Below are 16120 nucleotides of genomic sequence, written 5' to 3'. Positions count from 1 at the left end.
ACCTAAAAATGAGGTGTCAGCCTGGTGAAGCCACAACACCGGGCTACTTGCATGCCAAACAGCAGAAGCAGCATGCAATGGACAACGCTAAGCGATTCCACCATCAACGGATCAGATCTAAGCTCTGCAGTCCTGCCACATCCAATTGTGAATGGTGGTGGACAATTAAACAACTGGAGGAGGAGGCTCCACAAATATCCCTATCTTCAATGATGAAGTAGCCCAGCACATCAGTGCAAAAGACAAGGCTAATGCATTTGCCTCCATCTTCAGCCAGAACTGCCGAGTGGATGATCCATCTTGGCCTCCTCTTGAAGTGCCCAGCATCACAGATACCAGTCCTCAGCCAATCCGATTCACTCCATGTGATAGCAAGCTGAAGGGACTAGATACTGCAAAGGCTTTTGGTCCTGACAACATTCCAGCAATAGTACTGAAGACCTGTGCTCCAGAACTAGCTGCCCCCCCTAGCCAAGCTGTTCCAGGACAGCTACGACACTGGCACCTACTCGGAAATGTGGAAAATTGCCCAGGTATTTCCGATACACAAAAAGCATGACAAATCCAACCCAGCCAATTACCGCCCTATCAGTCTACTCCCAATCATCAGCAAAGCGATGGAAGGGGTCGTCAACTGTGCTATCAAGCGGCACTTGCTCAGCAATAACCCGAGTGACTGCCCTTGACATCAAGGCAGCATTTAACCAAGTATGGCATCAAGGAGCCCTAGCAAAACATGAGTTAATGTGAATCAGGAGGCAAAGTCTCTGCTGGTGGGAGTCATACCTAGTGCAAAGGAAGATGGCTGTGGTTATGGAAGGTCAATCATCTCTTCCCAGGACATCACTGCAGGAGCTCCTCAGCGTAGTCTCCTAGGCCCAACCATCTTCAACTGCTTCATCAATGACCATCCCTCCATCATAAGGTCAGAAGTGGGGATGTTCACTGATGATTGCACAATGTTCAGCACCATTCGTGGCTCCTCAGATACTGAAGCAGCCCATGTCCATATGCAGCAAGACCTGGACAATATCCAGGTTTAGGCTGAGAAGTGGCAAGTAACATTCATGGCATACAGTGCCAGGCAATGACCATCTCAAACAAGAGAGAATCTAACCATCTCCCCTCAAAGTTCAATGACATTACCATTGCTTCATCCTCCACTATCAACAACCTGGGGTGGTGGGGGGGGGGGGTCACCATTGGCCAGAAACTGAACTAGACCAGACACATCCATACTGTGGCTACAAGAGCAGGTCAGAGGCTGGAAATTCTGCAGCAAGTAACTCACCTCCTGTCTCCACAAAGCCTGTCCACCATCAAGGCACAATTCAGGAGTGTGATGAAATACTCTTCACTTACCTGGATGGGTGCAGCTCCAACAACACTTGAGAAGCTCGATACCATCCAGGACAAAGTGCCCGCTTGATTGGCACCCCGTCCACCAACTTCAACATTCACTCCCTCCACCACCGACGCACAGTGCCAGCAGTGTGTACCATATACAAGATGCGGCAACTCATTCGACAGCACTGTCCAAACCCACAACCTCTATCACCTGGAAGGACAAACGCAGCAGGTGCATGAGAACACCATCACCTGCAAGTTCCCCTCCAAGCCCCCACACCATCCTGACTTGGAACTATATCATCATTCCTTACTGTCGTTGGGTCAAAATCCTGGAACTCACTTCTTAACAGCAATGTTGGTGCACCTACAAGGACTGCAGTGGTTCAAGAAGGCAGCTCACTACCACCTTCTCAAGGGCAATTGGGGACGGGTAATAAATGCTGGCCTAGCCAGTGACGCCCACATCCCACAAATGAATAAAAACATAAAAGTCCTCCTTCTATTCAGTCTCCCTCCAGTTGCAGCTCTGTTTGCTGCTCCATCCTGCTGCTGATTCTGCTTCATTCCTTCCACTCCTCCTCCTTTTGCCACAGTAAGATTGCTATAAGGACCTCCATGAAGACATAAGTGCAATGTCAGAAGCCGCTTAACAGTTCACAACTTTCAACAACAACAATTTGCATTAACATAGCACCTTTAACTTACTAAAATATCCCAAGGCACTTCACAAACAAGATTTGACATAAGGTGGTAATAGGTCAGATGACTAAAACCTCATGTAAGGAGCTAGGTTTTAAGGAGCATCTGAAACAACAGTAAAGAGGCAGAGAGGTTTAGTTAAGGAATTCTAGAGCTTAGGGCATAAGCAGCTGAAGGCACAGCCACCAACAGTGGAACAGTAAAATTCAGGGATGCGCAAGACGCCAGAAATTGGAGAAGCCCAATGATAGAACAAAGAACAAAGAACAAAGAAAATTACAGCACAGGAACAGGCCCTTCGGCCCTCCAAGTCTACGCCGATCCAAATCCTCTATCTAAACCTGTCGCCTATTTTCTAAGGGTCTGTATCTCTTTACTTCCTGACCATTCATGTATCTGTCTAGATACATCTTAAAAGACGCTATCGTGCCCGCGTCTACCACCTCCGCTGGCAATGCGTTCCATGCACCCACCACCCTCTGCGTAAAGAACTTTCCACGCATATCCCCCCTAAACTTTTCCCCTTTCACTTTGAACTCGTGTCCCCTTGTAATTGAATCCCCCACTCTGGGAAAAAGCTTCTTGCTATCCACCCTGTCTATACCCCTCATGATTTTGTACACCTCAATCAGGTCCCCCCTCAACCTCCGTCTTTCTAATGAAAATAATCCTAATCTACTCAACCTCTCTTCATAGCTAGCGCCCTCCATACCAGGCAACATCCTGGTGAACCTCCTCTGCACCCTCTCCAAAGCATCCACATCCTTTTGGTAATGTGGCGACCAGAACTGCACGCAGTATTCCAAATGTGGCCGAACCAAAGTCCTATACAACTGTAACATGACCTGCCAACTCTTGTACTCAATACCCCGTCCGATGAAGGAAAGCATGCCGTATGCCTTCTTGACCACTGTATTGACCTGCGTTGCCACCTTCAGGGAACAATGGACCTGAACACCCAAATCTCTCTGTACATCAATTTTCCCCAGGACTTTTCCATTTACTGTATAGTTCACTCTTGAATTGGATCTTCCAAAATGCATCACCTCGCATTTGCCCTGATTGAACTCCATCTGCCATTTCTCTGCCCAACTCTCCAGTCTATCTATATTCTGCTGTATTCTCTGACAGTCCCCTTCACTATCTGCTACTCCACCAATCTTAGTGTCGTCTGCAAACTTGCTAATCAGACCATCTATACTTTCCTCCAAATCATTTATGTATATCACAAACAACAGTGGTCCCAGCACGGATCCCTGTGGAACACCACTGGTCACACGTCTCCATTTTGAGAAATTCCCTTCCACTGCTACTCTCTGTCTCCTGTTGTCCAGCCAGTTCTTTATCCATCTAGCTAGTACACCTTGGACCCCATGCGCCTTCACTTTCTCCATCAGCCTACCATGGGGAACCTTATCAAACGCCTTACTGAAGTCCATGTATACGACATCTACAGCCCTTCCCTCATCAATCAACTTTGTCACTTCCTCAAAGAATTCTATTAAGTTGGTAAGACATGACCTTCCCTGCACAAAACCATGTTGCCTATCACTGATAAGCTCATTTTCTTCCAGATGGGAATAGATCCTATCCCTCAGTATCTTCTCCAGCAGCTTCCCTACCACTGACGTCAGGCTCACCGGTCTATAATTACCTGGATTATCCCTGCTCCCCTTCTTAAACAAGGGGACAACATTAGCAATTCTCCAGTCCTCCGGGACCTCACCCGTGTTTAAGGATGTTGCAAAGATATCTGTTAAGGCCCCAACTATTTCCTCTCTCGCTTCCCACAGTAACCTGGGATAGATCCCATCCGGACCTGGGGACTTGTCCACCTTAATGCCTTTTAGAATACCCAACACTTCCTCCCTCCTTATGCCGACTTGACCTAGAGTAATCAAACATCTGTCCCAAACCTCAACATCCGTCATGTCCCTCTCCTCGGTGAATACCGATGCAAAGTACTCATTTAGAATCTCACCCATTTTCTCTGACTCCACGCATAACTTTCCTCCTTTGTCCTTGAGTGGGCCAATCCTTTCTCTAGTTACCCTCTTGCTCCTTATATATGAATAAAAGGCTTTGGGATTTTCCTTAACCCTGTTTGCTAAAGATATTTCATGACCCCTTTTAGCCCTCTTAATTCCTCGTTTCAGATTGCGCCTACAATCCCGATATTCTTTCAAAGCTTCGTCTTTCTTCAGCCGCCTAGACCTTATGTATGCTTCCTTTTTCCTCTTAGCTAGTCTCACAATTTCACCTGTCATCCATGGTTCCCTAATCTTGCCATTTCTATCCCTCATTTTCACAGGAACATGTCTCACCTGCACGCTAATCAACCTCTCTTTAAAAGACTCCCACATATCAAATGTGGATTTACCTTCAAACAGCTGCTCCCAATCTACATTCCCCAGCTCCTGCCGAATTTTGGTATAGTTGGCCTTCCCCCAGTTTAGCACTCTTCCTTTAGGACCACTCTCGTCTTTGTCCATGAGTATTCTAAAACTTACGGAATTGTGATCACTATTCCCAAAGTAGTGCCCTACTGAAACGTCAACCACCTGGCCCGGCTCATTCCCCAACACCAGGTCCAGTATGGCCCCTTCCCGAGTTGGACTATTTACATACTGCTCGAGAAAACCCTCCTGGATGCTCCTTACAAATTCTGCTCCATCTAGACCTCTAACACTAAGTGAATTCCAGTCAATGTTGGGAAAATTAAAATCTCCTATCACCACCACCCTGTTGCTCCTGCAGCTTTCCATAATCTGTTCACATATTTGTACCTCTATCTCACGCTCGCTGTTGGGAGGCCTGTAGTACAGCCCCAACATTGTTACCGCACCCTTCCTATTTCTGAGTTCTGCCCATATTGCCTCACAGCTCGAATCCTCCATAGTGCCTTCCTTCAGCACAGCTGTGATATCCTCTTTGACCAGTAATGCAACTCCTCCACCCCTTTTTCCTCCCTCTCTATCCCGCCTGAAGCATCGGTATCCTGGGATATTTAGTTGCCAATCATGCCCTTCCCTTAACCAAGTCTCAGTAATAGCAATAACATCATACTCCCAGGTACTAATCCAAGCCCTAAGTTCATCTGCCTTACCTATTACACTTCTTGCATTAAAACAAATACACCTCAGACCACCAGTCCCTTTGCTTTCATCATCTGCTCCCTGCCTACTCTTTCCCTTAGTCACGCTGACTTCATTATCTAGTTCCTTACAGGCTTTAGTTACTACATCCTTACTCTCCACTGACCTCATTTGGTTCCCATCCCCCTGCCACATTAGTTTAAACCCTCCCCAACAGCGATAGCAAAAGCACCCCCAAGGACATTGGTTCCAGTCCGGCCCAGGTGTAGACCGTCCAATTTGTAATAGTCCCACCTCTCCCAGAACCGGTCCCAATGTCCCAAAGATCTGAACCCCTCCCTCCTGCACCATCTCTCAAGATCTCAGAGGGTTGCAGGGCTGGAGAAGATTACAAAGATAACAGCAAATATCAGTACATTGAAATCATCTAAATAACAAAAATCCATTATTTCATGCAACCAAAATATCGATTCAAGAGCAGCTGAGGATCCCTTTAAGTATGATTGGAAACGGCCATCTCTTGACTTATAATGTCCATGGCTTGTGAGTAGTAACATGAACTAGCTGCAGCAATGTGAGCTGAGATGAAAATGGTGTCAGTGCTCATAACTAAACTGATATTTTAATCCTGCCCATTTCTAGCAGGAGCTCTGACTGCGTGGATTGAGTTCCACCCAAAGTTTGGCATGAGCAAGAACACATTGGCAATTCGGCAAATCCATTGTTATTTGGTTCCACACCGTTTTTAAGTACGAATGGGGCAATGGGGACATGAAAATCTCCCCTATGCTGTCACATTGTAGGCTAGGATTCAGGCAATCATTTCTGAACCCCCCAAATAATCCACTCTGGCAACTAAACTGACCCATCTAGTCATATACAACATTTTGAGATGAACTGGGCTAAAAAGGACTGTGATTAAAACTTTTCCTGAAGTTAATTGAAAGTCAGCCCCATGCTTTATTTTTTTCATGGCTTGCCTCAGTCAATGGAAGACCAGTCGGGACAGGTATTAATTATCAACTAGTAGAGGGGTTATCAGCTGAGATGACCTTGTGAATGAATAGACTGTTAAGCAGCTGAAATCTGCTCAGTGCTACACATTCTGATTTCTGTATTCTGAAGTGCTGGTCGTTGAAGCAAAGCTACAGATATTCACTGGTTCTAAACCTATATTCTTTTTTCCAGAATTTTATATACTTAGCTTCCACTGTATTTACAGGAGCATACCTTAATGCATTTGCCAGCATGGTTGTACATTTAGTAAAGTTGCAATACACACACCATGATCACGTTGTTTGTTGGTGGTAGTTGTGGGGGTAGCAGTCAGGCATGGACACACAGGGACTATTCTAACTTGTCGGGGAATGCCATTGTTCTACTATTCTTGTGAATTATGGTCTGAGTGATGGTGTACTCTCATCTGCCCTCTCATATTATCCTGCTCCTTCCTCTATGGGGGTTGCAACGTGCAGCATGTGAACATGGTGTTGCATACTTTGAGCCTTGAAACTGTTGGTCAAATGCTGTAAGAGCAGACACGTTGTACAGTACAGTATTCCCTGTATCCCCCCCGCCATGCAACATCATAGCACTCTACTCTAGTAATACAGCAAATGAAAAGTGCCTGCATTTATGATATGATTGCAGCATTACAGAGTATCTGCAACAAGTCATATAACATGGGATGAATGACAGTGTGATTAGATAGTTGCTTCTGCACGACTGCAAAGCGGTTTCACATCAATGGAAAAGCGTTAATGTAATTTAGGAGTCAAATCAGCATTCTGCATGGTAGCTGCATGGTAAAAGCAAATAGCACAGGCCTGCATCTGGCTTTGTATCGAACCACACAATAAGACAGACATGTTGCAGCAATGACTACAAATATGGTTGGCAACATCTTGGCAGGTGCAACCAGCCAGGCTGCCTGAGTGATAGTCACTGTATCTTGCTTTCTTTCTGTGCCATTAAAAACATGTCCTACTGTGATTGGGATGCTGTATAATGGTTAATGAGGCCTTCAGCAGTATCTATGCCATCAGGCCGGCTGCACTAATCCTCTGCTGCTGTGAGGTATGTGCAGTTTCATCTGCAGATACAAATGTGAGGGTACCAGAGGGTGGGGATAGAAAACTTCCTGACCTGCCTGGCAACCATTCACTAGTCTTCCTCTTTCTCCTCCAAAAAGCTCATAGATATGAGCAATCCCACTGGGAAATTCAGTGTTGGCACTAATTGAGCTGGAAAAATGTAAAGCAATGATTAAAGGACAAATTTGCAGGGCTGTGGGGAAAGAACAGGGGAGTGTGACTGAGTGGCTAGCTCTTTTAAAAAGCCAGCAATGGGCTGAATGGCCTTCTGTGCTGTACAATTCCATGATCATGAAGGCTCATGACCACCTACTTGCCAGCAAAAAACATACAAATTCTTTTGAGTTAAAGTCAATGAAAAATAAAATGGGGTGCCGATTCTTTATTGCCCATTTTGCATCACTGCCAAATACAAATTCCAGCCCTATGATCTGCTAAGGTTCAGACACAGGTAATAAATAAATTCCTCCATCCAACATAGACTCACAGAGTCATGATGGTACAGAAGAAGGCCATTTAGCCCATTGAATCTATCCTAGCAATGTCTTCAAAACCCCAAAAACGTTAATTAAGCAAGGCCTCCCTTTTTCTGAATCTCTGCCAACTGTCCCTTTCCAAGTTTTCAGCCACTAGAACTTTGAAAATCACTTCAAAGACTTTCTAACTGATGATGTATTGACTGATCCATAATTACAAAGATATTTAGGGCAGTTACGAAAGTTGATGCTGGCAGAAACAGTGGTGCTTTAAAGCCTTATCCACCCATAAAAACTACCCTGATAGTAATTCATGCAGCCTAACATCAGACTTGGAAAAACTCAAGTCTTCATCTACACAATTTCGAATTCTTCACAAAAATATGGGGTCAACTACATTTAGATATAACTTTGATAGGCTATGGTTAAATGCAGTGTCGGACATATCAGGGGAGGCAGTGGTGTACTGGTATTGTCACTGGACTAGTAACCCAGAGACCCAGATATTGTTCTGGGGGCATGGGTTCAAATCCCACCACAGCAGAAGATGGGATTTGAATTCAATTAATAAAAAAAAATCTGGACGTTTAAAGCTAGTCTAATGATAGCCCTGAAACCATTGTCAATTGTTGTAAAAACCCATCTGGTTCATTAATGTCCTTTAGGAAAGGAAATCTGCTGTCCTTACCTGGGCTAGATTACATGTGACTCCAGACCCACAGCAAGCCACTCAGTTCAAGGGCAATTAGGGATGGGCAATAAATGCTGGCCTGGCGGGCAATAAATGCTGGCCTGGCCTGCAATGCCCACATCCCATGAAAGAATTTTTAAAAATCATTTTTCAACAACTGGCTTACATTTTTTGATAAAACTTTCCAAGCTAAAATCATTAATTGCACTGACTTGCAAGAAATTGGATCTCTAATTATTAGTTCATGATGAACCTTTTTTTAAAACAAATTTATCCAATGACACGTTATGACAAATATTGCTGCTACAGACATTAAAAATATACACATCAGATCTCCCAAAGACAGGGAGATCGCAATGATGTACTTACATAATATTCTCACATTCAGTAAATAATCTAAATCCAATTTTTGTAATTTTGAGCAAAGTATAAAAGCTGGCAGACCCAACTGAAGAAAAAGTAACATTTCTCTCACCCGAATGCTGTAATGCAGGTTTAAAAACTTAAGATTAACAAAGCCATCACATATTATGTGGAGAAACTTCCATTTAATCATTTTCTTGAAGGCATTAAATGGAACGTACAATAATCTTCACAACTGACTGAACCTTTCAACTTTTTGTAAACGACATACCATATTGAGACACAACACTGATACCTAGTAGGTTGTAAATGGGTGGCATCCTTCCACCTACGAAAGATAATGGACATGCAGCAAACAATCCATTTAGGTGGGGTGCCTTGGTGCACCTTTGCTGATGGCTGTGAAGGCCAACAGTGCCACACATCAAGCTGTCAAGTGACACAGAGTTGTTATTATCGGTGTTGGCGCCTGTTGCCGAGCTGCTGTAGCCACCGGTCGCTGTGGTAGCGCACACCGGTCCACAGGATGTGTCGCCATTTCCCTCTTTCGCCAGCCAGTGACTCCCAGATGCATTAGTCGACATTTAGGGCCTTCATGTCATGCCTGCAAGCATCCTCGAAGCGGAACTTTGGGCACCCCACTGGTCATCTGGCCCTGGCTACCTCACCATACAGAAGGTCAGTGGGTATGTAGCCATCTTCCACCCTGCGGACCTGTCCGATCCATTGAAGCCGCCTCTGTCTGATTAGTGCTAACATACTTGGGAGCTCCGCCTTTGAGATGACTGCTGCAATTGTGATTTTGTCCTGCCAGGATATACCTATAATGCGCCGCAGACAGTGAAGATGGAAATTATTGAGCTTCTCTTCCTGGTAGCTGTAGGTTGCCCATGTTTCACAGCCATACAGCAAGGTGCTGAGAACACGCCTTATAAACCATTAGCTTTGTCCTAAGAGTCAACTTGGTGTCATCCCAACAGAGGAGACTGCAACAACAGCAGGGGCATCTTACCCCTTAGCATCACTGGGAAGGCCTTTGCTATAGTAATACCTAAAAGACTCCATTTACTTACAGACTGAATGTACCCGGAAGCACAGTGCAAGTTCCGTGCCGGATGATCTTCTCCACACACCATCTACAAGACAAGTGTCGGGAATAGCGTATACCCTTCTACCTTACTTAGGCATTTGACACCATCAGCAGAGCAGGGCTCTACAAGATTTTGGGAAAGACTGGCTGTTCACCGAAGCTCCTCAATCTCATTCACTCCTTCTATAACAACATGCACTGCACTCTGCAATTTGATGGCTCCACTTCTAACAGTTTTGGAGTGAAAAATGGAGTGAAACAGGGTTGTGTCCTAGCCCCCACTCTGTTTGGCATCTTCTTCTCCATGCTCCTGACCTTTGCCTTCCCTGCAAATATGGAAGCAGTCTACTTGCACACCAGGCAAGTAATAAAGAAGACTAATGGAATGCTATCCTTTATTACGAGAGGAACAGAAAATAAAAGTAAGGATGTTATACTTCAGTTATATCGGGCATTGATGAGACCACATTTCGAATACTGTGTGCAGTTTTGGTCTCCTTATTTAAGGAAGGATGTAAATGCGTTGGAGGCAGTTCAGAGGAAGTTTACTAGATTGATAGCTGGAAAGAGCGGTTGTCTTAAGAGGAAAGGTTGGACAGACAGAGCTTGTTTTCACTGGAGTTTAGAAGAGTGAGGGGAAACTTGATTGAAGTATACAAGAGCCTGAATGGTCTTGACAAGGTGGATGTGGAAAGGACAGTTCCTCTAGTGGGGAAGTCCAGAACTAGGGGGCACTGTTTTAAAATTAGGGGTCACCATTTTAGAACAGAGATGAGGAGAATTTATCCGTCTCAGAGGTTGTGCGACTTTGGAACTTTCTGCTCAGAAGGTGGTGGAGGCAGGGTTATTGACTAAATAACACCCCACTGGAAGTCATAGAATCATAGTTATACGGCACAGAAACAGGCCCTTTAACCCACCGTGTCTGTGCTGGCCATCAAGCCTATCTATTCTAATCCCATTTTCCAACACTTGGCCCGTAGCCGTGTATGCTATGGCATTTCAAGTGCTCATCTAAATACTTCTGAAATGCTGTGTGGGTTCCTGCTTCTACCACCCCTTCAGGCAGTGTGTTCCAGATTCCAACCACCCGCTGAGTGAAAAATGTGTTCCTCAAATCCCCTCTAAACCTCCTGCCCCTTACCTTAAATCTATGCCCCCTGGTTATTGACAAGGGAAAAAGTTTCTTCCTATCTACCCTATCTATGCCCCTCATAATTTTGTATATCTCAATCAGGTCCCCCCTCAGCAAATTCTTCTACGTTGGGTCCAGGGTGACAGACAATCTGTCCCTTGATGCAGAGCTCGATACACGCATAGGGAAATCAGCTCCCACCTTTGGCTGATTCAGTTCTTAAATAAAAGCTAATGAATGCAATCTTTGCAACAACAACAACTTATATTTATATACTGCTTTTAACGTAATAAAGTGTCCCAAGATGCTTCACAGGAGCATTATAAAAACAAAATATGACACATAAGGAGATAAGGTTAGACGACCAAAAGCTTGGTCAAAGAGGTAGGTTTTAAGGAGTGTCTCAAAGAAGAAAAGCGAGATGAAGAGGCAGAGAGGTGTAGGGAGGGTATTCCAGAGCTTGGGGCCTAAGCAACTGAAGGTACAGCCACCAATGGTGGAGCAACTAAAATCGGAGATGCACAAGAGGCCAGGATTAGATGAGCGCAGATATCTCAGAGGGTTGTGGGATGGAGAAGATTACAGAGATGGGGAGGGAAGATGCCATGGAGGGATTTGAAATCAAGCCTGAAAATGTTAAAATCAAGCTATTGGTTCACTGAGTGCTGATTTAGGCCAGCAAGCACAGGGGTGATAGAGGAACTTGATGTGAGTTAAGTCGCAGTGTTTTGCAGGACCTCAAGTTTACGAAGGGTAGAACATGGGAGACCAGCCAGGAGTGCGTTAAAATAGTCAGGACTAGTGCTAACAAAGGCATGAATGAGGGTCTCAGCAGCTGGGGCAAAGTCAGGGGATGCTATGGAGGTAGAAATAAGTGGTCTGAGTGATGTCTCAAATATGTGGCTGGAAGCTCATCCATCAAATATGATACCAAGGTTGCAAACTGACTTGTGAAGTCTCAAGATGTTGCTGGGGGAGGGCTGGAGTCGGTAGCTAGGGAATGGAGTTTGGAATGGGGAACTAAAACAATGGCTTGTCTTTTCAATATTTAATTAGAGAAAATTTCAGCTTATCCAGTACTGGATGTTGGATAAGCAGTCTGATAATTTAGTAATGGGGGAGCAATCAAGAGAGGTGGTGGTGAGGTAAAGCTGGATGTTGTCAGTGTATATGTGAAAACTAACACTGTGCTTTCAGATAATGTCGTCAAGGGGCCCCAAGTAGATGAGAAATAGGAGTGGGCCAAAGATGCTTGGGGACACCAGAGGTAATGATGTGGGAGCAGAAAGAGAAGACATTGCAAGTGATACTCTGGCTACGATTAGATAGGCAAGAATGGAACCAGGTAAGAGCAGTCCCACACAGCTGGACGGCAGTGGAGAGGGGTTGGAAGAGGTGTGGTCAACCATGTCAAAGACTACAGACAGGTTGAGAAGGATAGGGAGGGATTGTTTCCCTTTGTCACAGTCACATAGGATATCATTTGTGACTTTGCTAAGAGCTGTTTCAGTAGTTTGGTAGGGGGTGGAAAACCTGATTGGAGGGATTCAAACATGGAGTTTTGGGTAAAATGGGAACGGATTTGGGAGTCGACAACATATCCAAGGACTTTGGAGAGGAAGGGAGGTTGGAGATGGAGTGGTAGTTTGCAAGGAGGATGGGGTTAAGGGTTTTTTTTTGAGGAGAGGGGTGATGATGGTAGATTTAAAGGAGAGAGGGACAGCAACTGAAGAGATGTTACCATTCGCAATATCAGCTAACATGGGGACCAGGAGAGGAAGTTGGGTGTTCAGCAGTTTTGTGGGAATAGGATCAAAATGATTGTTGGCTATTTGCAAAAGTTATTTATCAGCATTCTTCATGGATTGGGAAACGATTAATGCATACTGCCTCCTAAAGTATATCTCTCAATTGTCTTATTTTAATAAGGGTATCCAAACATTAAACAGAGCCACTGAGAAAAGCAGCAATGGCAGACAAGTCTCCCCCTTGCCAAAGCCAACTGACTTTCTGCTTCTGTAACCAAAGATGCTTTCGTCCCAAGTGCCTGTCCAAATTCCACTCTTTCAGTACAGTTGAGTGGTACGCCCTAACAATGAATTAAAATATATGCTTTAGTGTAGGTCTTTATTTAATAATAACTATTGACAAATATCTGATTAAATAACTAAATGTTTTTCAAACTTTTCTATACGGGGGCCCTGAAAATACTCATAGCTCCAACATCTGAAATTAGTATTAGCTGCTGAAAGGAGAACAATGTTATTATAGCAGAATACTTTAATTCATAAATACAGAATTGCTATTAAGCAAACTAATACAGATAAATATTGAAATTTACTGACAGACAGAAAACTGACAATCTTGGGAACTGCCTGGAAATCCTTGTACATCCCCTGTGGCTCCAGTGACCCCAGTTGGAAAGTTTATTAATTACATAACCTTCTAAAGATGTACTATGAAATTACATTAGTCACGTTTATTATGGCTTAAAAAAGACTCAACATGTGCTCTTCAAGGAATCCTTTGTCAATCAATGGCCTCAACCCTATATTGTTGCAATCGTGATTCTCACACCACTTCTTTTTCTGTAAATAGCTCCAAATTGGCGACTGCAGTCAACACAATAATCAGTGCTCAAAGCAAGCACAGACCATAGCTACACCTTTCACTCTGGGCTTCCAACTATATTGTATGCCTTTTTAAAAAAAAACAACACTTTCACACAGAAGTTCTCAGGTCCACTGCAAACTATGACCATTCCAAACTTCGAGACTACAAAATAAAACGTATAATTTTATTTAAATTTCATGCTTGACAGAATAACCTGCATGTACAATTACTGAACCTTTCTTGTAGTATTTTTATTATAGCTGACAGGTATTAATTTTCTAACAGAGCATGACATGATCTCCACAGGCATGTGGCACAATAACTAGAGCTTGTAATTTGTGTTACCATGCTGGGCTATGTGCATCATTTGAGTTGCTTTTAGAAACTTATGAAATTACAAAGCACCTTCCATTTAGCCACCTAGCTACTCAGCGTGGCATTACTAATATAAGTTAGTTGCATATTGAAATCCATCAGATACATGCAGATTTTAATATAGCAATCATTGCTTTAGTTAAGTCTGTAATACTAAAATCAGAAAAGGAATTATAACTGGGTTTATTAAAACTTTGCAGATAATCAACACCTGATAAAATTATGTAAAAGTTTATGTATCTAAGAACGCCAATCTTACCAAATAATCTATGATTGTATCTGGGCGCTTTGATCGCATAATTATATGTCTAAAAAGTGGTTATTCAGCAATCCGATTGCATGGCCGCATTTCACCTAGCACTTAGTTAAATATTTGTTAGATCATCTCCACTGGGTAAACAGGCTTTGCAAACACTAATGTTTTGGTTCGGGGACTGTTCTGAAATGCTAGAATGAATTTGCAATAGTTCTATTCTACCAGAGGAATACTGCGCGTATGCAGTGAGTCTAGTTGCAAATGTTTAAATACAGTTAGTGTAAATAGTAGACTAAGATACTGCGGGCTGTGAAATTTGATGTCAGGGTTCAAAAGAAGAAACCGGAATTACATGTTTTGTATTCACCAAGCCGGAGAGTCGGACGGTGGGGGTGCATATCATTATCGCCCAAGTATTTGCAATGTTCATTTGCATCATTTGTCATGACATTTTAAAACCGTGCCATTTTTACGCGTTTGTCAGAGGCGTCTAGCAAATACAGAACTATTTTAAAATGTAATATATTTCGTGAGTCTGTGCAAGTTTTTTTTCTCATTTTGAAAATAGCCTAAATTTTATGGCATTAAAAAGTTCATCAGTTCCAGCAATGCTAAACTAGGTATAATAGATCTGAAAGGTACTGTAGTATTGGGATAGTAACCCGCAGAGATTGTGGGTTCAAATCCCAGGTCAGGATATAACAGTAAATTCAATATTTGCATTGAGATTTTATATCTGATTTCCAATATTTGCAGCATTTTGCTTTTGCTAAAATAGGTCACTGTATTGGAGAGGGGCTCTATCCCAAAAATACCTCTAAGGAAGCTGAATGTGACACTGCACTGAGGGGACTCACACTCACCCAGATACTTTATGCTGAATCCCCTGGGAGGTTTAAGCGATCTCCTCATCCAAGCTTCCCTCAGTACTTCCAAATGCGACTCCTTGCCCTGGATCAGCAGGACGTGCTCATCGATCCAGCCCAGGAAGAAAGCCTCTGAGATGGCGTCTGTCACTCGCTTATTCCAGAAATGCTGCATGTTCTCGGCTTTAAAGTCGGCGAAGATCTCGTAGCCGGTGTGGTGGTGCTGGATGTTCTCAGTGCCCACCACAGCCCTGGCCGAGCCGTTCCGGGACAGCACGACAGCCAGCGAGTGGGGGGCTATCTGCAAAAACTTCTCCATTCCCTGTGGCATTGTCAGAGAGTGAGTGAGAGAGACTCCGGATCGATAACTGTGCAATTAAGATCCAACACTGACAAAACTATTTGCCAAATGCCGCAACCCTCTGCAATGAATTCCCGCAGGTATCAATGCTCTGCATTTCTCTGCACGGATGGTTAGGGACTGCAGCTCGGAATAACTCTGTGTGAGGAAGAGCCTCCCTGGAGGGGAGCTGCCACACCCGCACTCTCCTCTAGGAAGTGCTAGCACCGTCCCGCTCCTTTGTCCCGCTCCCACTCCCAGCCTCGCTGCTGCCGCGCTGTGAGGGTGCGACTCTGCCTCCCGCTGACAGCCGCACAACCTGCAGCTGCGCGCCGCCGGAGCTGCCCCCGTGCTGAGCGCGCTCCAGGTTCACACGTGCGCACGCCCCCGGGGGTTTGGGTTGACAGGCGCGCGTTTGCAGTTTGCTACCTTGGTGCCGAACATCGCCTCTGAGTGAATGTTGCTTCAATGCGAATGCTGATTGTTTGCCCTGGACTGAAGACTAGTCCCACTACCCCGCCCTTTTCCCCTCCTTAACCCTGTAGGTGCTTATCCCATTCCCTTTTGAAAGCCCCGATTGAACCTGCCTCCACCACACTCTCAGGCAGTGTATTCCAGATCCCAACCATTCACTGCCTAAAAAAGTTTTTCCTCCGTTTGCCTGGTTCTTTCGTCAAC

The 16120-nt window shown here is 44.3% G+C and overlaps 1 protein-coding gene across 2 annotated transcripts in view; it reads right to left on the bottom strand.

Annotated features, from left to right (window-relative positions):
- LOC137368970 (storkhead-box protein 2-like) overlaps positions 1-15832 on the bottom strand; it is a 385342-nt gene extending 369510 nt beyond the window's left edge. For both annotated transcript variants that reach the window (XM_068029376.1, XM_068029378.1), the window contains exon 1: positions 15100-15832. In XM_068029376.1, the coding sequence (XP_067885477.1) occupies positions 15100-15433 (334 nt within the window). In that variant the 5' untranslated portion in view covers positions 15434-15832. The remainder of the gene's footprint in view (positions 1-15099) is intronic.
- Positions 15833-16120: the final 288 nt, after the last annotated feature.

This window comes from Heterodontus francisci, chromosome 4 (assembly GCF_036365525.1).
Source record: "Heterodontus francisci isolate sHetFra1 chromosome 4, sHetFra1.hap1, whole genome shotgun sequence".
Taxonomy (NCBI): domain Eukaryota; kingdom Metazoa; phylum Chordata; class Chondrichthyes; order Heterodontiformes; family Heterodontidae; genus Heterodontus; species Heterodontus francisci.
This window is presented reverse-complemented; position numbering and strand designations above follow the sequence as displayed.